The following is a 21,657-nucleotide window of genomic DNA, read 5'->3' on the forward strand; positions in this document are numbered from 1 at the left end:
TGGTGTAGTGGTCAAGAGCTGTGGACTCTAATCTGGAGATTTGTCATAGATCACCAGCCATGGATTTGATTGGTTGTTGGGCTCTGGCCACCTCATATTCTGCCTTCATAAAGTTTGGCTATTCAGTGTAGCAAAGTGTGCTTCTTTGAACCAGATTAGCTTGTGTACTCCAACACATGCCAGCTGGGTGACCTTGGGCTAGTCACAGTTCTTTGGAGCTCTCTGAACCCCACCCACCTCACAGGGTGTTTGTTGTGGGGGGGAGGGGAAAAGGGATTGTCAGCCCCTTTGAGTCTCCTTAAAAGGAGAGAAAGGAGGGATATAAATCCAAACTCTTATTTGTACTTTCGTTGTTGTTCCTTGATTCACCCCTCTGGATCTTGACGAGCACGTTCTTGGTCTCTCAAAGGGAGGGTTCCTGACACATTGCATCTTTACCCTCATTCATGGACCATCAATAACAGACCCATAGAACAAGTTAAACAGTTCAAATATTTGGGCATAACTCTTACTAGCAACCTTAATTGGGCAGTACATAGGAAATTAGCACTCGCTGCAGCTAACAACAGTGCCCTAGCAATTCAGCGTTTCTTTTTCACTGTGGGCCACCAGTATATACCATCCACATTGAAGGTGTTCAATGCTAAATGCGGCTCTCAGCTCCTCTATGGAGCAATGCGGATCAGATTCATAAATAAAATATAAACACAGCCCAGTCCGTTTCTTCCGCAAAATTATGGGCTTACCAGATTATTGCCGTATGCAGCCCTATGTTTTAGAACTTCGAGACGGAAAATATCGCATATCCACGATAGCCTGGCTGAGAGAGCACTGTCAGATACCCACAGCTCATTATCCACTATTTGCAGGATCACTCAGTTTGTTACACCTCATGCTTTCCGACTATGCAAGAATTACAGGTGGCTGTGAAACTGGTTGAAGGAAAAAATCAACTCTTGGCTTTTCATTAGAGTCGTTAGTCCCTCTTTCCTATCGAAGCATATAGCTGCTTGAAAACTAAGCTATTATTAGAACAAAGAGTATGGGATATGATAACAGCTCTGCGAGGAAGCGTGTTCCCCTGACCCTGCTTATTCCAATTGAAGACAAGGACACATGGCCAACTATTTACAGTGGATCCACCAACCCTAAATTAAAAGAGCTTTGCTAACACTGGCCAGATACAATCTAATGCCTTCGATGCTGCTCTATGGCAGATATCCAACAAATTGATAAACAGAGGAGGCTATGTCCATGCAATATGGGTCAGGTGGAGACACTCGATCATACCCTCTTTAGGCTGTGTAAGGTTTGCAAAATCAAGAATGTCACAATCTGCGCATCCCATTTCTGTATAACGAAATCTAACTGATGCTCTTAAGGTACCTATGGTTTTGAACAGCATGGATCCCAAAGTGTGTGAGGGTGTGGCAAGATTTGTGCTAACAATAATAGGCGTGAGTCTAGATGAATACTAACAAATGTCAATGTATTATAACCTCATATAGCCAGCAGTAATTTGCTGGCTTCTGTCAGTAATCGATGGCCCGTTTAAATTGAGTTAACTTAGCTGAAGGGAAAGGAATCCTAGTTACAGAAGGACCATGTATATATTTTAGTATTTAGTATTTTAGTACCAGTGTCTATAATTGTGAGCAATAATGGGCAAATTTTGTATGCTGATTTTGTATGTTTATTTTATGCCAATAAAGGCTTCTGAATGAAGCATCTTCACCCTAGAGATGTATTACCCTTTTGTGAACCTCCAGGATTACAATCAACAATGATAATAGAGCTATACTAAAATGAAGCAGTTCATGAAGGCCTTTTAAACAAGAACAAAAGTTTGGCTATTCTGAAAGTACAATCTTTTCCTCTGAATAAAAATGTCACCCTTTCAGAAGACTGTTTGAGACATAATAATAATAATAATACATTCTTAAGTGGGGCAAGTACATCCAAGTCACTGGTCTCATCCTGCTTGCAGAAAGAGCACTCTGCAGGACTGTTTCTTTCTCCTGTTTGATCCCACTCTGTTCCTTAGAATTTATTGATATATTGATTCATTATTAATCCCACTCTGTTCTTAAGACATCTTTGAGCAAAGGAAGAACACAATGCTTGTGACAAGAGAATAACCATTTTATTAAAGATACAGTACACTTGGATTAATACTGATTTCCCTGCTTAGTTTGTTTCTATCACTATAATACATTCATTACTCCAAATTTCAAACAAATTACATTAGGTTGACTTTAAACTCATGTGTCAAATACTGTCTGTAATCTGGAGAGAAAAAAATACACCAAAGGCATATACATATGTATAATATACACACAGCTATACAAGAGTTAGATTTCTCTATAATGTACAGAGAGCAGGAGAGATATAGTTTATCTTTTCTACATTTATGGTTCGAGACATTCAAAAAAGAGATTTAAAATCAACTTATTGTGGTATCTACCACCTTTAACTCATGTGAAGTAGTACACATCACTAACTCCGTGACAGAGTAATCTCATCAGAAAGTACATATATATTAGAAATCAGTGTGGCAGAGTTACATCCACTTTTTCCATAAGGTTTTAGTCTCTTAGAAAATTCAAGATTTACTAAATACTGAATTTTCTGTTTTACATTCATCTGGAACAAAACTCGGCTCCAGAAGAGGGTGGGGAAATAAATAAATTATTCATCAAAAAAGACTTGATTTCTGAACGGACTTTTAATAAAAACCTGTTACAGGATACAAATTTGCTGGAAGATTTTTTGTTACACACACTCACACGCACACACACACACTCAGAAAGTCAGTTAAAAAAATCTCCCAAGATTGAGGCTGTTAAGTCATTTAAATAAAGTTACTGTGGTGTGCACAAAGATGTCCGTTCAGATGAATCCAAACACTGAGGATAATAAGAAAGTTTTCCAAAATATAATCCTTTTCTTATATATATTTATATATGTACGTATGTACAACTTTACAGGAGTGGAAAGAACCTTGGAAGAGATTCCATCAATGTGCACAGCATAGAAGTTTCAGTATAAAAAGGTTTCCCAACAGTAGCTTTGTATGCTTACCTGCTTCATGATATTTTGTTTAAACGATATTTCACACCATTAAGAAATCTTGCTGAAATAAAGGCACTACAGATCTCTAGGTAGCGCACCAGAGCTTACAAATTCTTTGATCAAGAGATAACCGAGCAGATGAAAATTAAAAAAAACAGTTCATCTCTCAACTCATTCCAGTGTCGAAAGCTTTACAAAAATCTAAAAACATACAAACGCAGCTTTAAGAGCTTAGTGCAAATACAAAAATTAACAGCATAATCTTTTGAAGGTCTTTAAATAAGCTGAAACTAAGAGTGTTTTTATTTCCTATAAGTCAACGTCATGACAAAGGGAAGCTCCCCTGAGAGACGATGAAAACCCAAGAGCTAAAAAGTAAAGTGGCAGAAACCTCCCTAATAAAATTATTTATTTGATTTTAGAGTAGAAATAAAATATTTTGTTGCTGAAGATGAAAATATTTCTATTAAGTAGGTTGGTTGTAAAGAGGCTGAGAGTAAGGGCCACCGCCCTAATCTTTCTTTGAAGTTAGCACACTTGGCTGCCGGTGGTGCAGGATCTCGTTTGACAAACAGGCAGAGCAAAGTTTGTTCTCCTTGGTCCTCGACTACGTCAAAAGGTCTCGTCGTCATTGCAGTTTGTCGCCCAATGCCCAAACACCTCGCAGATTTCACAATAAGGGCGCTCTTCTTTTCGGCTGCCGTGGTAAGTCGAATGTGGAGGGTCATCCGGCGCCTGCGCTTGAGTCGGACAGTCTTCGGTGTCGTGAAGATCGAAGCAGTCACAAATGTCGCAGAATAGGCGCGGCTTCTTCTTAGCAGGGTTTTCTTCCTCACTGCCAAGATCAAAACAGGAGAAGCTCATTTCCTTGTGGGTGGCCCCACAGCCCTGCACATCTGTTTATCGTCACAACTGAGTGCCAAATATAGTTATGCAATTCTAGTGAAAAATTACAGGATATCCACAGTGCTTGTGGGGGGAAAGATCGTTGGGGGAATGATTTTCCTACCTGCTGGATAAATTAAGATGCAAACTGAACACCAAGGTATGTGTGCCCCAACCCTCCTCCAAGAAATTAATGCTAATTGCAAACCAGGGACCTCGAACCGCTCTGTAGGTCTCAGGTCTCCCTTGGGCTATATCAGTCTTTAGTGGAGAGGCCTGGAATTAATGCTAAACCTTTAGACTTTTCAGTTTTGAAGCCACATCAGCTCAAGCTCCTCTCTAGCCTGACAGTCATGAACAGCCAGCACCACACATCCTTGAAAGGTCAAGGTCTCCTTCGGTCTCACATCAAGTAGCTATTTCTAGAATCCCATTCACAGCATTAGGGAATGCAGAGGAATGACCCTATCCACACTGCTGTCCAGATGTGGTTCAATTACAACAGCAGTTGTAATTGACAGAAAGGATTTCCTAGTAAAAGAAATTTTACTAAAAAGAAAGGATTTCCTACCACAGAAAGGATTTCCTAGTAAAAGCCTCAAAACTATTGTACTAGGACAGTAAACTGGAATATACTTTGAATGGGTGTACTGTTGTTGACTTAAGGGGTTTTGTGGCTGGCATATTGCACAAGGGGACTAAATAGCCCAGGTACAGAATGCAACCTCAGTATTTGATATCAAATACCTGTCATAGCTAATAACAACTTCTTCGTCGTTGCCGTTGAGAGCTGCCTCCGACATCATTTCCACTTTCAATTTCAGCTCCTCATTTTTCCTCTGAAGATCTACTATTACAGAATTTAGGAAGTCAATCTAAAGGGTTTGAAGACACAGAAAAAAGGATACAGGATTAAAAATTCTGACCATTCAAAGGTGGGGTTTTAGCAGAAAACATTAGCACAAGCCACTTGGAAGGCAGTGTTTTTTAAAAGTACATAGGAAACAGATTCACGCAGTGCACTTTTAAGTATTAAACAGCATTCATCAGCCTAACTGCAGAACAAGGCACAAAAGTGAGTTGTCACACTTGCAACACTTCTGTCTTCTGGGACAGCACTACTATCTAGCAACTGCCTATTTAACTACTGCCCCTTGTTGAGGTCCCACCCCTCACCAAATCCCAGCCGCTCTAAAAACCACCCACAAAATCTCCTGGACTTTCCCAATCCAGATCTGGCAACCCTAGGAACTTGCCTCTGTCCACTACAGAAAGGTATTGCTTAGCAAGAATAAGCAAAAACAAAAACTGCCTTGTTGAGCTACCAATGTGTTCAAAACTAACAAGGCAAATTAAAAACAAAATGAAATTAAAGCAGAGAAAGTGGAAACAAACCATATGCTGATTGAAGGAAAGCGTTCCCAGCAGTAGATGAAAGCAAGGGGCAAAAGGGAAAGAAACCACGTGTTAGTATGTGTAGTTACACTACTTACTACCAAGTCTATACACAGAATACACGACTTACTATCAAGTCTATACATAGAATGTTATCAAGAAGCAGGCCCACTGGATATCATTTCTGACCAATCCACAGCTCCCCAATTTTTCATCCAATAAAATAAAGTGGTATTTTAGAATAGCGCTCATTTCAGCTTTTTTCATGCCTATATTTTTTTCTGTCTTGCTCAATACAAAGAATGTTTTCTTATCTCAATTTTTAAAAAAAGTTTTTTTCAGGTATTCCATCTGGTTTGCTGGTTAATAGATCAAGCAACCAACTTTAACCTCTTTACTCATTTGCATTATCAAAATTAAAGGCTGTTAATCTTCATTTAATAAATAAATTTTTTAAAAACTCTGCTACCGAACAGTTTTACACAGGCAAAGTCTTCAGTACAAGTTGTCCAATAAGATGTTTGGGGGGCGGGCAGAAATCTCTTGATACACTTTGCTGGCCTCTCTTCACCCAGCCAGCCATGCCCTTCCTGCTCCGGCATTTTCTTATACAACTCTACATGATTTCAGTTGCAACTTTCCAACTGGTCCATATTGTTCTATTTGCCACTCCCATCAAGTAAAAAACAGTGTGGGAGTCAGCCATGCAACGCTAATATGCTGTTGCTAGAGGGTACCAACACCTCAGAAATCATACCTGGTTTTCCTGGGCGTTTTCATCCTGGATGGTTCCACCAGCTACGTCATCTTGGAAGCAAGAGAAAAGGTATTAAGAAACTTCAGAAACCTGTGTTATTGCTACCAGACTATATCCATTAAGACTCTTCAAGAGCTCATAATTTGTTGATGAGTATGGTTTTACCACTCCCCAACTTCAGCACATTTCTGATCAAATGCAGCCATATGCTAAGATTGTCTCTGCCATTTGGAAAGACAGTGCAGATCAGCTGGCTATATGAACTCTATGGTAAAGTTACCACTTTGAAAATGAAAGAGTGTGTTCACCCTCTTAGGAAGAAGAAGAGAGTTTGGATTTATATCCCCCCTTTCTCTCCTGTAGGAGACTCAAAGGGGCTTACAATCCCCTTGCCCTTCCCCCCTCATAACAAACACCCTGTGAGGTAGGTGGGGCTGAGAGAGCTCCGAGAAGCTGTGACTAGCCCAAGGTCACCCAGCTGGCATGTGTGGGAGTGTACAGGCTAATCTGAATTCCCCAGATAAGCCTCCACAGCTCAGGTGGCAGAGCGGAGAATCAAACCCAGTTCCTCCAGATTAGATATACGAGCTCTTAACCTCCTACGCCACTCTTGAAGACCTTCATGTTGGGCAACTATACATGCCTACAAGAGAGAGAATTCTTACCGTATGTGAACACACCTGCAATTGAGTAAAGGTTGAGAATAACATGACAGGCATATCCCACTCCTTGTTTGGATGACCCATTATGACTGATCCAAGGGTGGCAATTTCATGCCTCCAAGGTTATTAAATGAGAATGACAGCAATATAACGTAGTGAGAGATCCTACCCTGACTGAGTTGCTATTTCTTGAGCCATTTCCTTTGAGAGTGGGATTTAGATGAAGTGGTGGACACTTATTGATAAGCTGGAAAGGGTCCAGAGGAGGGCAACCAAAATGGCAAAAGGTCTGGAATCCATGCCCCATGAGGAGAGGCTTAAGGAGCTGGCGATGTTTACTTTGGTGAAGAGAAGGTTAAGAGGGGACATGATAGCCATGTTTAGATATCTGGAGGGATGCCATGTTGGTGAGGGAGCAAGCTTGTTTTCTGCTGCTCCAGAGACTAGGACCAGGAGTCATGGGTTCAAGGTGAAGGAAAAGAGATTCCACCTAAACATCAGGAAAAACTTCCTGACAGTAAGGGCTGTTTGACAGCAGAATGCACTACCTCAGAGTGTGGTGGTGGAGTCTCCTTCTTTGGAGGTTTCTAAAGAGAGGCTGGACGGCCACCTATCAGGAGTGCTTTGATTATGTGTTCCTGCATGGCAGGGGGTTGGACTGGATGGCCCTTGGGGTCTCTTCCAACTCTATGATTCTAAGATGGATAGTTTCTGTCACAACTGCATGGTGAGATCCCAAATTAGCTGTGCTGAAGGGATCCAAGGCATGCAGCCAACCAGAGTCCAGCAAGTTGCAACTGCAAGATGCAGCAAGTGGACCTGAACTGCACTTACCTGTTGAGCTAGGAGGTAGATTCTGGCTCTCTCTGAGCTTCTGCTCCAGATTCTTTACTTTCAGCTCAAGTTTCAACTTATCAGACTCCAACGACTGAACTACGGAATGCAAACTCCTTGCAGTGGCATTTTCTCCACGAAGTACTGTGACCTACACAAGGGGGAGAGAGAAAAGGAAACATATACAGATTGGAGGAAACAAAACTTTATCAGAAGACAGAGCCATAAAATGTAGGCCCCATCGTTGTTTTTTTTTTTTTTTTTTTTTTTTTTTTTTTTTTTTTTTTTTTTTTTTTTTTTTTTTTTTTTTTTTTTTTTTTATCCCCCCCCCCTATTTTTTTTTTTTTTCCTACTTTTTTTTTTATTTTTTTTTTTTTTTTTTTTTTTTTTTTTTTTTTTTTTTTTTTTTTTTTTTTTTTTTTTTTTTTTTTTTTTTTTTTTTTTTTTTTTTTTTTTTTTTTTTTTTTTTTTTTTTTTTTTTTTGAAGGTAACTAGTAGTCACAAACACTAGAAATAGTATCCTGCGTACTATCAAATGCTGGAGCCAAACAATCAGGGATCAGTCTTATGCCACTCTCATGAGTTCCCCCAGGAATTCTAGCTGGCTACGCTTCAAAGCAGGTTTCTCAGGTTCAGTGAACACACTACATATCATTTGACTGCCATTTTCATTTGCTGGACTTTTCATCCGAACATGCCTTCAGGCGGCAAAACTTGTATAGAACATTTGAGACAACTATTTTTCCACAGGACACTTTCATACAGAAAAATACCAACTTTTTGATGTTCTATTTGTCTTGGTGGAGCACTTGTCCAAGAAAAGCTTGGATGTGAGAGGAAAAATAGCTAGTGGTGGTCCCTGGCCTGAAAAATGTCTGGCTTGCCTTAACCAGGGCCAGGACTTTTTCAGCTTAGTCCAGTCCAACCTAGTCCACTGAGACCTGAGCCGAACAGGAGGCAGCTACATTGTTTTCCATCTTGGCCTCCCACTTTTCCATCTTCTCCCCCCCTCCCCCCCACTCCCATCTTCTTCCACCCTCTTTCCTCAGTAGGTTCAGGACTGCAATTTAAATGAACTGCTGCCATTAGTTGAAAGGGTTTATATGTTGTTTTAAATGTTGCTTTAAAATGATTTTATTGTTTTAAATAAAATATGGAAGCTGCCCTGAGCCTTGTGAAGGAAAGGGCAGCATAGAAAACCAATGAAATAAGTTAATTAAAAAGGGTTATTTTGCAAACAAGCCAAGAGTTAGCTGATGGCAATTCTAAAACGGTACCTCATTTCTGAGTTTTTCCAGCTCTTCATCTCTCTCTGTGATCAAGGCACTAGTAATATTGATGGATTTCTGTAAAGAAGTTCTCTCATCATCGATTTCTTTTTTTAACTTGGATTCTCTAAAAGAGAGAGTCACAGTTTCAGAAGTTAGGTGAAGACTGGTTCTATTAACACTGCTTCAAAACCCAGAAAAAAACCTCAAAAATTGATTTCTAAAAAAAAAAAAAGGTGTATCAGTGGAAACAATTCTTAACAGAAAGTTTCAGTTCCACATTAATTGACTGAGACTTTATATTTGGCTTAAATTACTTGGGATTTTACAACAGTGGAAATAAAATGAAAAGTTTTACCTATGAAGATTCATGCCAGAACCTGCATATCATCGTATCCATTAAAATTTAAAGAAAGATGTTAATAAGATTTGGAGACAGATAATTGAGAAGGGGGGAGAAGGAGAATCCTAAACTTCCAAGTTTTGTTACTTCTCAAAAAAGTTATCAACAAGCAACACAAAACACATGCAAAGCTCAGCTACACAGTTGTCATGCAAAGCATGGGTGAAGCTGGAAGTATCGTCTGGTCCTCACTAACTGTGTAGCTTCAGGATTTCCACAAAAGGCAACTTTCAGGCTCTAACAGGGCTCAGCAACTGGGAGTTTTGTAACAGAAAGCGATGCAGAGTGAGAGGATGACAGCACTTCTCCTCCTCTCTGAGAAAACAGCTTTTCCCCAATGCAGTGGCTGAAGACCAGCTAGACAGTGGCGGCGAACCTTTGGCACTCCAGATGTTATGGACTACAATCCCCATCAGCCCCTGCCAGCATGGCCAATTGGCCATACTGGAAGGGGCTGATGGGAATTGTAGTCCATAACATCTGGAGTGCCAAAGGTTCGCCACCACGGAGCTAGGAAAACACCATCTTTAAGTAACAGTATATTAGGGGGTGCCCAATGCATAATTACTGGGCTGTGTGGACGATGTGATTTATGTCTGCCTGCATCATAACAGCCATCTCAGTGCATTCTGGGGTGGGGCTTGATTATGCCTCCCATGAACTCACGGAAAGGCTTGGCAGCAGAGGCTGAAGGGCTTCAGGCTGAGAATGCTGCATCCACCAGAGCTGATTTAGAACAGACAGAAGTAACAGGGAAAAAAGAGGGCTGCACTTAACTGTAATTGTTGTTTGCTGAGTATCTCCCATGCAGGCACACACTGGGACTGCTCACGCACAGCGCACAGCCCAGTGGCGCAGAAATAACTTTTCAGGACTCCATAGGACAGAGAAAGCCCTCCTCCCCTCTGGCAAGCAGCTTGGTGCTTCTCACTAAAATTGATACGCTGATGGAAGAGGTGCCATTTCCCCTCGATTGCTCTGAGCCACCAGAGATATCAGTCAGCAGCTAAGGACGCTTCCAACCTGGCCATATGGACTGTCCTCAAGCAGAGTCAGGGCTTTTTCAGCCCATGACCCTAGCCTGGAACATAAGAAAGAGCCTTGCTGGATCAGACCAGAGTCCATCTAGTCCAGCACTCTACTACTCACAGTGGCACACCAGATGCCTTTGGGAGCTCACACACAGGATGTGAAAGCAAAGGCCTTCTGCTGCTGCTGCTCCTGAGCACCTGGTCTGCTAAGGCATTTGCAATCTCAGATCAAAGAGGATCAAGATTGGTAGCCACAGATCGACTTCTCCTCCATAAATCTGTCCAAGCCCCTTTTAGAGCTATCTAGGTTAGTGGCCAGCACCACCTGTTGAGTGAGACCCGGGCCCTGCGCGACTTCACTCAATTCTATAGGATCTGTAAGACAAAGTTGTTCACTGGGCCTATGGTTGAGGACAGCGATGGCAGTACATCAGTGGGCCTCCCCCTTGCGGTTGATTCCCCACTCCTCCACATGAGCGGCAGACTCTTATCTGGTGAACTGGATTTGTTTCCCTACTCCCCCACATGAAGCTTGCTGGGTGACCTTGGGCCAATCTTAGTTCTCTCAGAACTCTCTCGGCCCCACCTACCTCGCAAGGAGTCTGTTGTGGGGAGAGGAAGGGAAAAGGAGGTTGTAAGCCGCCCTAAGACTCCTTATCAGAGAGAAAGGCAGGCTACAAATCCAAACTGTTCTTCTTCATACAAATGAAGAACAGCAAGAACTTTCTAGAATGATGTCTTCTCTTGGCAGCAAAGAAGGAACTGAGGAACTGAGCATGATGCTGGCAGGGGATGATGGGAACTGTAGTCCATAACATCTGGAGGGTCACGAGTTTGACACCTATGCCTTAGAATGTCGATTTTGGAGGGAAATGCCACGTGCCTGAGGGAAGGGACACCTTTTGAGTGTTTGGACTGCATTGATGACTTAATATGGAACAAAACTATGGAACTGTGAAAGTGCTACAATGACATGAGCCTCCCAAGATTATTTCAAAGCCAGATTACACTACTCTGGTCACTCGTCAGTGGGTTTTCAGTTAAGTCTAGAGAATCTTGTGAACCTTTGGATCGCGTAATGTTGATTGGGTGACTTGCGTACTTCTGAACACATGTGAGTCCTATAGGAGCCCAGTCTCTTGCAACTCCGTAGCTCTCTCCAGATGTTCATGGACTACAATTCCCATCAGCCACTGCCAGCATGGCCAATTGGCCATGCTGGCAAGGGCTGATGGGAATTGTAGTCCATGAACATCTGGAGAGCTGCAGGTTGCAGACCCCTGGTCTAGGGGCATGAGAGGCATCATAGCCCCACAGTAGACGTGGTTCACATAGTCAATCTAATAAACGGTTACATTGTTCAGTCTTGCCATTTTTTGTGCAAATTATGTTTGTTGTATCCTCAAGGACTTAGGCAGAGAAATAACACCCAAGATCCTTTAACTGGAGATGTCAGGGACTGAACCCCATCCTGCATGCAGCTATGAATTATGCTCCCAGCTTAAGGTAAAACAGAACGGTCATTGCCCAAGAAGCGGGAGGGGGCCAGTAAAAGAGAGTAGATCATGCAAGTCCAGACAGAACACAATGCAAACTAAGGAAGGGGGAAACATAGGCTGCACTAGAGACAGGAACCCTGCAGTTAGTGAGAACCATGATAGCCAGCGTATGGAACACAGTCTGATCCTTGCAGTAGCCCAGGGGTGGGGAAAAGAAGCAAAAACAAGCAACGATGGCAGTACAGCACAGAAGGCCTTTCAAAGCTATGCAGATGTTTATTTTTAGGAATGGAAGCAGCGAGAGGAGAATCTGGGATGTACAGACACAGAGGCACAAGTGACAGCTGGATCCGATTTTTCCCTTTTTTTTTAAACAGTGAAAGAGTTAAGAGGAAAAAGCACAAGCTAGCCAGAGTGGCCTCTTCAAATATCACAAAGGTCATTTTTGTTCTAGAGAAATTCATTGACATTTAAGCCCCTGCTTTGAGTTTTTAGGATGCTTAAGCGCGTGAAAGAAATCTCGATTTAAAGGACTGACCCTTGGCTGTTGAGCAAGACTCTGTGTGGACTCTGAAGAACAGAGGCCACCTGGCCAAGGAGGGAGGTTTCAAGGCACAGCAGGCTTGGTGGAATAGGAGTGAGTATACCTAGGGGAGTGTGAGAGTGTGTGTGTGTATGTGTGTGTGCATGCTTTCTGCACACATTTGATTGGGGATCCATGATTCAAGATCACCACATTTGAGAAACAGAGTGCAAGGGATATGGAGAAGTTTATATGTTTTTCTCTACAGCCGTGAGGCATGGAAAACTTGCCAATCCGTGCTCCAAAGGAAAAAGATTTTACTTTTGTGGTAAGCCCATGGACACATGTCATACACTCAGGCCCCTTCCGCACACGCAAAATAATGCATTTTCAAACCACTTTCACAACTGTTTGCAAGTGGATTTTTGCTATTCTGCACAGCTTCAAAGAGCACTGAAAGCAGTTTGAAAGTGCATTATTCTGCATGTGCGGAATGAGCTTCAGCTTTGGATGTGATCCCTACTTATCATAGGGATTCTCCAGTTGGCAGTAGATACTTGTTGTTCTGCAAACTGGGAAGAGCAGCGGGCAATTCTCATTTCAAAGTTCCCTTCTATCTTCACCTCCTTGACTCTGAAAAATCCCTTCCAGTTCATACCTCTGAACATACCAAGGGCAAGCAAGGTTCTTAGAGCACAAAGTGGAACACCCCCCCCCCCCAAAAAAAGCTAATGTTTCAACTGCCTTGTGTGACAACAATTCAGGACCAGCCCTGACTTCAGGCGAAATGTGATAGCGAGGTAACATTTAAAGGCAACACATTTGTCAATTTAGGTTTATTACATTTTAACTACCATGGGAGACATCCATTTAGTTGTTCTATGACATTAAGCACCAAAATGCCCTGGGTAGACTCCGCTGATATAGATCTTGAAGTCAAAACGGTGTGGTCAGTTATCTCGGAAGACATATAGATACACGTATATCCTCCTGCAATTTGCAAGATCAATCATGCCAAGAAACCTCAACAGCCTTCTTATAAGATAGCAGCATAGTTACTCTGAACTTGAAATGCAATTTCACGGATCAGAGATCTCCTCCAATTTAACAATAGTTTCATCGTTGTACTGAGGGTCCAGGTTCATGTCCAGTTTTATATCACAATTCCAAATTTTGTACAGTTTGCAGACTGCAATCCACCAGAAATGTTTCCTACTGAAAACCTGTTGAACTGCATGGGATTTGCTGCATTGAACTGGGTAGATTCACAGTCTTGTGGAGATTCGTGTTCTTGTGTGCGCCTAGAGACATTTCTGGTGGACTGGGCACAGGGCAACCGATGATCAGCCTGTCCAGGTCACATGGCTAACCCCCTGCTACAATCATCACCCAGATTCTTCCCTTGCCACAGAAAAACAAAACAAGAAATTCCAATAATGAAGCAAGTACCTTAAAGTGATACTGGGCAAGCTTTAAAAATGCAAGATAACAAGAACCACATGTTAGAAACATGGAAGAAAAATGCAAAATACAGTAAAGGAAGAACTAAATTTGCACTGAAGTGAATTCTGTTGTTGTAAAAAAATGAAACAAAACAAAAGACTCAATACTGCTGAGTATTTTACGAAACGAAACCAAAAAGAAAGCAAGACACAGAGGAAACGAAAGGCAGCCAAAAATATGTACAACTTTACTGTAGGAAAAAGTTATTTATTGTAACGTGGATAGACTTTCTTTAGTCTTACCATTAAAGACACACAGATATAGCAAAGGAAGCCAGGGCAGGAAAGGGAAGAGAGAGGAGTGGAATGAGTATTGAGAAAATAGCGCAAGCTCAGAGACAGTCAGACAATTAGCAAATTCACAATGGGTCTAATGAACTGAAGTAACACCGTGCCCTTCTTTAACTAGAGAACCTCAAGTTTCTAACACCACTTTGACAATTTACACACTTCCATTTTCTGGCAGGGAAAAATAAAATTTGTTCTGGCAAGTAGGAAAATGACTTAGAGCTGAAAGTCTGGTCACCTCAGTTGCCTGTGACATCTTGTCCCCCAGTGGCCCATGAACCCTGTCCCCAGTTCAACAAAGAAATAAAGAGGTTAGAAAGACATCCTCTTGCTATTAGAACGAGGTTAGAAAGACATCCTCTTGCAAAGAGAGTGATGCTTTTGGCTGGGTCAACACGCTGATTAGTTGAACTTCTTGATTTGTTATGCTCCTAACATCATACTCGAATAAAAAAGGATCCCTACTCTACGGGTAAGTTGTACGCTTTAGAGATATAATTCATTCATTACTGAATTTGCTACTTTTCCCATTAGAATACTAAGTGGTGGTCGTGTAACTGCTGGATTCTAGGAGTGTTAACTGGGTTGCACAAACTGAAAAAGGAACTTATCAGAACTTAATTTTATGGGTATCTCAAAATAGGTCAACTGATGGGTCAAAGCCCTGCATTGACAGGCATTTGGTGAAGGTGGCACATTTTCCCAGGGTGCCTTCTTTGTAAATTAGCTGGCGTTTTCAAAACATTAACTTGAAGATGCCTCTTTCTCAGGCCAAGCAAATGTCCTCTTGGCAGTATTTTGGCAACTATACTACATGAAGAATTTTGAAGCAGATCTGCAGGAGGGCTTTGCATTTGTGTCAGATCATGTGCAAGTGACATAATAAATATTCCACAGGCCACTAAAAAGGCACTGAATTATCCTGGGAGCTGAAATGTAGAGAACAGAGAAAGAAGCATCTAGTTGAGACAGCATGTGCTAGGCTAAACAGTGTTAAATGCTTCTTTAAAAAGTCAAGCATTTGTATTCCATTTTTAGTGATGAGGAAGATGCAACTGTTTGCATGTATTTCACATGCAAAGACATCTCAGGCAGTGGAAATGAGCAATCCTAGGGTATTTCCATCACAAAGGATAGAGGGAATCAAACTTTCACCACACTTTTAACATTATCCCATTCCTGTAGGGATCTGCACACACGCATGCACACAAACACACTCACAAATTACCTCTTTTTCATCTCTAACAACTGGTTATTGAGGACGGATCTCTCTTCGTCGAGCTAAAAGACAAAAACAGAAAACAAAACATGGTATTTACCAAGCACTTTACCAAGAATAAAAGAGATTGTGTTCTATTTCTAATATTTTGCTATCCTTCACAATCTGCACAGCTGCCAGAGGAAGAAAAGGAATTTGTTCCTGGAGATACAGAGGGGGACAAAAGATATCAGTTATTCCGAGCAGGCATGTGATCCCAATGTCTGCCTCTCCCACTCATACATGGTTGCATTCAGACCCCACAATAAACAACAGTTTGTGTAAGCGCAAGTCATTCATTCGTTCTGGTGTGTTTGCTGCTTCTCTCTACCCCTACCAGCCAAGAAGGATATCTCCCCCCTTTACTGCCATCTATGCACCCAGATGATCACACAGGGTGGTTGTGGTGAGCACTATGCCACAAGTCGTAGTTTGTGAAGACAGATGTCACAACAAACCACATTTGACACAAATGTCGTAACTGACAAGAGTTTGATCAAAGCACAGTTCATAGATCACAAGGTAATCCGATATCCAAATGCTGCCCAATGGCCATTTCTCATATAGCTCACATTTTGATTGCTGACATGACAAGAACGGTCTGCCCCCCACCCCCCTCCAATCTATACAGCTCCAACAGCCAGCCAGCCAGCCACCCTGCCCTTCCTAGAAGGCACTTAGTTAGCCATTAGCCCCAGGCCCTTCCATGAGTTCTGGTACTCTGGCCCTTATGGGTTGTGGATGCTTGAATGTGTTTTTTTTTAAGCTACTGCACTCTGTAAGAAGTTTGTCCTAGAACAGCCAGCGTATTGTGCGGAGAATGTGCTGGGAGTCAAAAATAGATATTTCGGTAACAGTACAAAGCACACCCCCAGCTTCTGAAGACTGCTCATCTGCCTCCCCCACACAAGCAAGCTACACATTTCATTGCTGTTGATTTCAAGGCTTATACACAACTATCCTTTTAGTATGTAAGCACAAAAATACTTTAGAATCTAAAAGAAAGAGTTAGAGAGCTTTGGAAAAAACCCTAAAAACTAACGTGTAATTTTGAAGTATTGGAGATCTGAACCCCAAAGCTGACATACTACAAGCAATAAAGTGTCCTCAAGCCAAATATATTTTCTGACTGGGAATTCTTTAATGAATTACAAAGCACCTAATTATTTGTGGAGAAATGCAGATTATCCCCGCTTCCCTTTGCCAAGTCCATGAGGGGGGAACTGCATTAACCTTTAGATGTCAGCGTTAATCATTCATGAAACGGTAGTCATTAAACTTGCAAAATGTATCATGCATTGGATAGCGAATCTGACAGACACTGGCCAAAATTTATATGGTTACCATAGTGACCGTTCCAAAATGCCTACAAACATATGCTGAAAACTCATCACACTCATCTTAGAAGGCACAAAAATCTAAAAGGCAGAAAATGTGTTTTGGCAGGCATTTTATAACTTGCCCTGAACAAAAATGTAGTCAGAATATTTTGAAAGCCCGCCCTCTTAACATTAGAGGTTTTCACCCTTCTGGACTTTCCATATGGGCTTTCTTGTGCTGTGGAATGAAAGGTGCCGATCAGGTTTTTATATGAACCATGGCCAGAAACATGGTTCTTGGAAGGGGCTGATGCTCAGAACTCTGCTTTGCATGAAGCAGATCCCAGATCCAACCCGTAGCACCTCCAGTTAAAAGGACCAGGTGAAAGATAATGAGGAAGACTTCTACCTAAGACAGTGATGGAGAACCTTTTGGAGACTGAGTGCCCAAATTGCAACCCCAAGCCCACTTATTTATCGCAAAGTGCCAACACAGCAATTTAACCTGAATACTGAGCTTTTAGTTTAGAAAAAATGGTTTGCTCCAAGGTGTGTGTTACTTGGGAGTAAGCTTGGTGGTAGTTAGTGGCTTTGCTTTGAAGCAACTGTGCAACTCTTCCAATGGGTGAATCACTCAGAAGCAAACCCCATTGCCAGCAACCGAGCTTACTCCCAGGTAAAGGATCTTCGCATGAAAATCAGTGGGGTTTAACAGCACTTAATAGGGTTACCTACACTGCTTCCCCAAAACTAGGTCTTAGGTTTAATGCTAATAATCAAGGCCAGCAGCCCAGGTCAGCCTAGAATGTATGTGTGGGGGGGTGGGGGCAACTCTGTTTGTGCGTGCCCACAGAGAGGGCTCTGAGTGCCACCTCTGGCACCCATGCCATAGGTTCGCCATCACTGACCTAAGACCTTGGAGAGCTGCCCTTGCTAGTCTGGGTAGACCAGGGGTCTGCAACCTGTGGCTCTCCAGATGTTCAGGGACTACAATTCCCATCAGCCCCTGACAGCATGGCCAATTGGCCATGCTGGAAGGGACTGATGGGATTTGTAGTCCATGAACATCTGGAGAACTGCAGGTTGCAGACCCCTGGGGTAGACAATACTGACCACACATCTGATTCAGTATATGGTGGCTTTGTGTGTGAACACGCCACCCCTCTGAGGTGGACATGGGTTACAGCAATTACAGTCATTCTGAGCAGCTTGTCAACCATGAGCAATCTCATTTGAAGGGCCTCAAAAGACCAACACTGTATAGAAGCATTACTTGTGTTTGGGCAGGCCAACATCGGGGGGGGGGGCTGTTTCTCCAATGTCAACACCCCAGTTCCAGCTGTAAGGTCTCCTGATACTGGTCAAGCACGCACAACCAAGTTGGGGTGCTGGCCACTGACAAGAGCAGGGGAGAAACAGGAAGGAATGACAGCAGGAGGGGGGCCAAGGGGGAAGAAGTAGAGGTTTGTCAGAGCAAGGAAGTTTCTGGTTCTAGTCTTGCCCCAACCAAGGAAACCACAAATTGGCCACAGGCAACCCCTTCCATCAGCTATCAGGGGAGAATGATACTTGCTCAGCAGTCTGTAAGATAAGACTCTAAGGCAGGTAAGTGTAATTAACTGTGGAATGTGAACAGAGGGTGTGGGACTGAAACGATCTGGCTTGCTTGGCTAAGGCTGCCTAGCCAGTTCATTTGAACTGGTGAATTCCCAGCCCCAGGCCTTGATGGCCTTCCAAAACCCCTGAGCCTCTCTTCCACTCCCCCACCTTTCACCTGTCCTCTTCTTTATCACTTACTATTGCCACCCAGCGTCAATGCATTACATGCATTCAAAAGCACAGTACCAAGGTTAGTGGTGCGCTGGGACAGTTATGACGATGTAATGGGGACAACTCCCTGGGAACTCTGAAATAAATGAGAACTATGCAAGGGAATTGGGCAGCTCCATTTCATTTCAGTGGGGATTGTACAGGAGGTGTTTCTAGCTGATTGTGCTGTGTGGTGTTTTACTGAATTCATTCAGCCTGCCTCCACTTGGGTCATCTTTGCCCATGTTAATTACTCCACAGACATCTGCTTTTGAACAGCTTGTCCTTGCAAGGATGCTAATCCACCTGTCTTATACACGCACTCACAATGAGGTTACCTTTCCTTTCCTAACATTCTAAGCCTCTTCCAAATCAAACGAGACTCGCCATGCCTCCCTTTTTTGGGGGGGAGGGAATTTTAAAACTGGAATGCTGGACGCCACTCATATCTCGATTTTACTGAGATTCATTGTACAATTCTTGAAATTAATTTTTAGTTTTTTATCGCTGCTTTTAAATGTTTAACTATTTTATATTGTTACCCCTACATGCTGTACACTGCCCAGAGCCCTTCGGGGATGGGGCGGTATAAAAGCCTAATAAAATAAATAATAATAAATAAAATAATAATAAATAAAATAAATTAAAATGCCATTTAAAAACCAGCAAACTCACAAACACAAAGCCCTCTCTTGGTATTAGCCTAAGTTTGGAGTCAAAACATGCAGTAAACTTTCCATACAATTTTAGTTTCACCTACTTTGTTTCCTGCTGGTTCCCAAAGGAGACAAAAGGTGAGGCTGGCTGTTTAGAGGTATACACATAAGCCTTGGGTGCCCCTGTTTCTTTTTTACACAACAGCAATGGCTGATAGAACTTCCCCACTACGTTGATCTTAAAATGGAGCGGCTGAGACTGCAAATGTTTAAATTGCAGCCCAGGAATTATCTGCTCTCCTGAGAAAAACCTGGCACCTTCAGAAAAATATCAGTGTAAACACATAAGCCCTTCAAGTTCTTAGAGCTCATCTTTGCAAAGAACAGCCTCAAGAAGCCTCTGTTCTCTTCCTGACTTCTCATTCTCCCATCCTAGGAGACTGACAACATCTGGCTGCCGTTCCCTCTGAAGGGGCCAAACAGAGGAGTCTCTTTGGGACCATCACACGGGCAGAAGACCTGACAGTAAGGGAGCTGGCCTTTTGCACATGTATGCTGCTGTTGGATTATTTTTCATGAGGTTTTGTACACTGCCTTGAAGGTGATGCTAAAACAAGCAAGTCACTCTCTTAAAGAGTGGGACCATTTTAAAGCACAGGTTGATATTACTGTTTTCCTTAGATCCTTGACTTGCAGTACAACGCAGAAGGCAGGAGTCAGTCCCATCTTACTGAATTGAGCCTAATCCCAGGTAAAAAGGCACAGCATTGCAGCCTTACAACAGAATTGTAAAATGTCCCAGTGCTGCAAACAAAGGCTGAGTCCCTGAGTAATCTGGCCAGAGTGTCATCAGCAGAAAGCCTGCCATTGAGCAGCTCCAGCTCATTTCAGCTGGGTTCTGCACAGGAAGTCCACAGCAGATCTGTGCCTGTCTTGGTAATGCAGGGGTGTCAAACTTGCGGCCTGGAGGCTGGATCCAATCAGGTCTGTGAGCCAGCCGAGACAACCTCATTTCACTCTCAGAGCCAGCATGATGTAGTGGTTAAGACCTGGTGCAGTCTAATCTGGAGAAGTGGGTTTGATTCCCCACTCTGCCACTTGAGCCTTAGAGGCTTATCTGGTGAACCAGATTAGCTTGTGAACTCCAACACATGCCAGCTGGGTGACCTTGGGCTAGTCACAGCTCTTCGGAGCTCTCTCAGCTCCACCTACCTCACAGGGTGTTTGTTGTGGGGGGAGAAGGGAAAGAAGATTGTAAGCCCCTTTGAGTCTCCTTACATGAATTACAGAAGAGAAAGGGGGGATATAAATCTAAACTCTTCTTCTTCTTCTCAAGGCAGTCACCCACCCCACTGTGGGTTCACCAGTCCAGGCACACCCCCCCCCCAAGTGCTCTTCTGGGACCAGCCAAGGCAGCCACCCTGCCACCCCCCCACTAACCCCAGGCGTGGCCTGACCAAGTCACATTTATGTCATATCTGGCCCTCATCACAAATGAGTTCAACTCCCCTGTGGTAATGCATTCTGCAGACAATTGCAAGTTAATACCAATAACCCTGTTATGCGGCCTCCAAAAGACCACACACTTGGCTGGCTTTAAAGATCTCACAAGTGCAAGAGGGCTACTTTATACATATTATTGCGCAAAACTGTCACTTGCTCAGACACACCATTTCAATTTTCCAAGGTTGGAAAATACACTTTTCCTAGATTGGAAAATACACTTTTCCTTTCTTCCTTTGAATATTCCTTGTGTAAATTAGCATTTTAAAAAAATGCTGCCCAATCTCACTGTAGAGGTGTGAATGTCAGAGAAGTCAACAACTCAGGAAATGAAAAATACTGGCCAAAGCTGCCCACCCTGAATTCCACACCTGGAGGCTTTCGGTCAGTAACAGCTTACATCATTTTCGACCCAGCTCTGTTCTGCTAAGCGTTCACGATGGGTTATGCAATTCTCCTCTGAGTTCAGGTGCCCTGATAGATAATATTAAAATATTATCCAACCAAAAATAAATAAATTGCTACAGTAATAGCCTGAAGAGAAACGGATTTTGCATGACAAGGTGATGGATGGCTGCCTCCCAGAGTTTATAGCACACTAAAGCCGGCTCATCTTTAAAAGGTGACTCAGATCTTGTCATCTTCTTGCTGCTAACAACAGCTAATTGCTTAGAATTTGATCAGGGAAGGTGAGCCCCCCACCCCGCTCTCACCCTTACACACAGAGCTCAGTTGTCTACCCAGAACCAGCCCAGAGCAAAAGCCACCTCAGGATAACCAAAAGGACCTACCTTCTGATGACTTGTGACTTCACCTTTGCCAAGCTCCCCAGCAAGTTTAATGTTCTCTTCTCGTAGAGCTGCAAGCTGCTGGGACTTCTCAGCCTCTGCCAGCTTCAGCGCTTCTCTGCAAGGACAGGGAGCGCATGGTTACCATAGGAACAAGGACAAGGAAAAAAAACCCACGAGAGAATCAGCTTTGCAGCTTGCAAAA

The 21,657-nt window shown here is 42.8% G+C and overlaps 1 protein-coding gene across 1 annotated transcript in view; it reads right to left on the reverse strand.

The window, feature by feature from the left end:
• Positions 1-2,121: 2,121 nt before the first annotated feature.
• Positions 2,122-21,657, reverse strand: part of CLIP1 (CAP-Gly domain containing linker protein 1) — an 85,022-nt gene continuing 65,486 nt past the window's right edge. Inside the window, exons 19-25 of the mRNA XM_048513872.1 lie at positions 21,456-21,570; positions 15,348-15,400; positions 8,883-9,000; positions 7,606-7,756; positions 6,110-6,159; positions 4,705-4,832; positions 2,122-3,907 (exon numbers count right to left, since the gene is read on the reverse strand). Coding sequence (XP_048369829.1) covers positions 3,685-3,907; positions 4,705-4,832; positions 6,110-6,159; positions 7,606-7,756; positions 8,883-9,000; positions 15,348-15,400; positions 21,456-21,570 — 838 coding nt within the window. The 3' untranslated portion in view covers positions 2,122-3,684. The remainder of the gene's footprint in view (positions 3,908-4,704; positions 4,833-6,109; positions 6,160-7,605; positions 7,757-8,882; positions 9,001-15,347; positions 15,401-21,455; positions 21,571-21,657) is intronic.

This window comes from Sphaerodactylus townsendi, linkage group LG13, assembly GCF_021028975.2.
Source record: "Sphaerodactylus townsendi isolate TG3544 linkage group LG13, MPM_Stown_v2.3, whole genome shotgun sequence".
Taxonomy (NCBI): domain Eukaryota; kingdom Metazoa; phylum Chordata; class Lepidosauria; order Squamata; family Sphaerodactylidae; genus Sphaerodactylus; species Sphaerodactylus townsendi.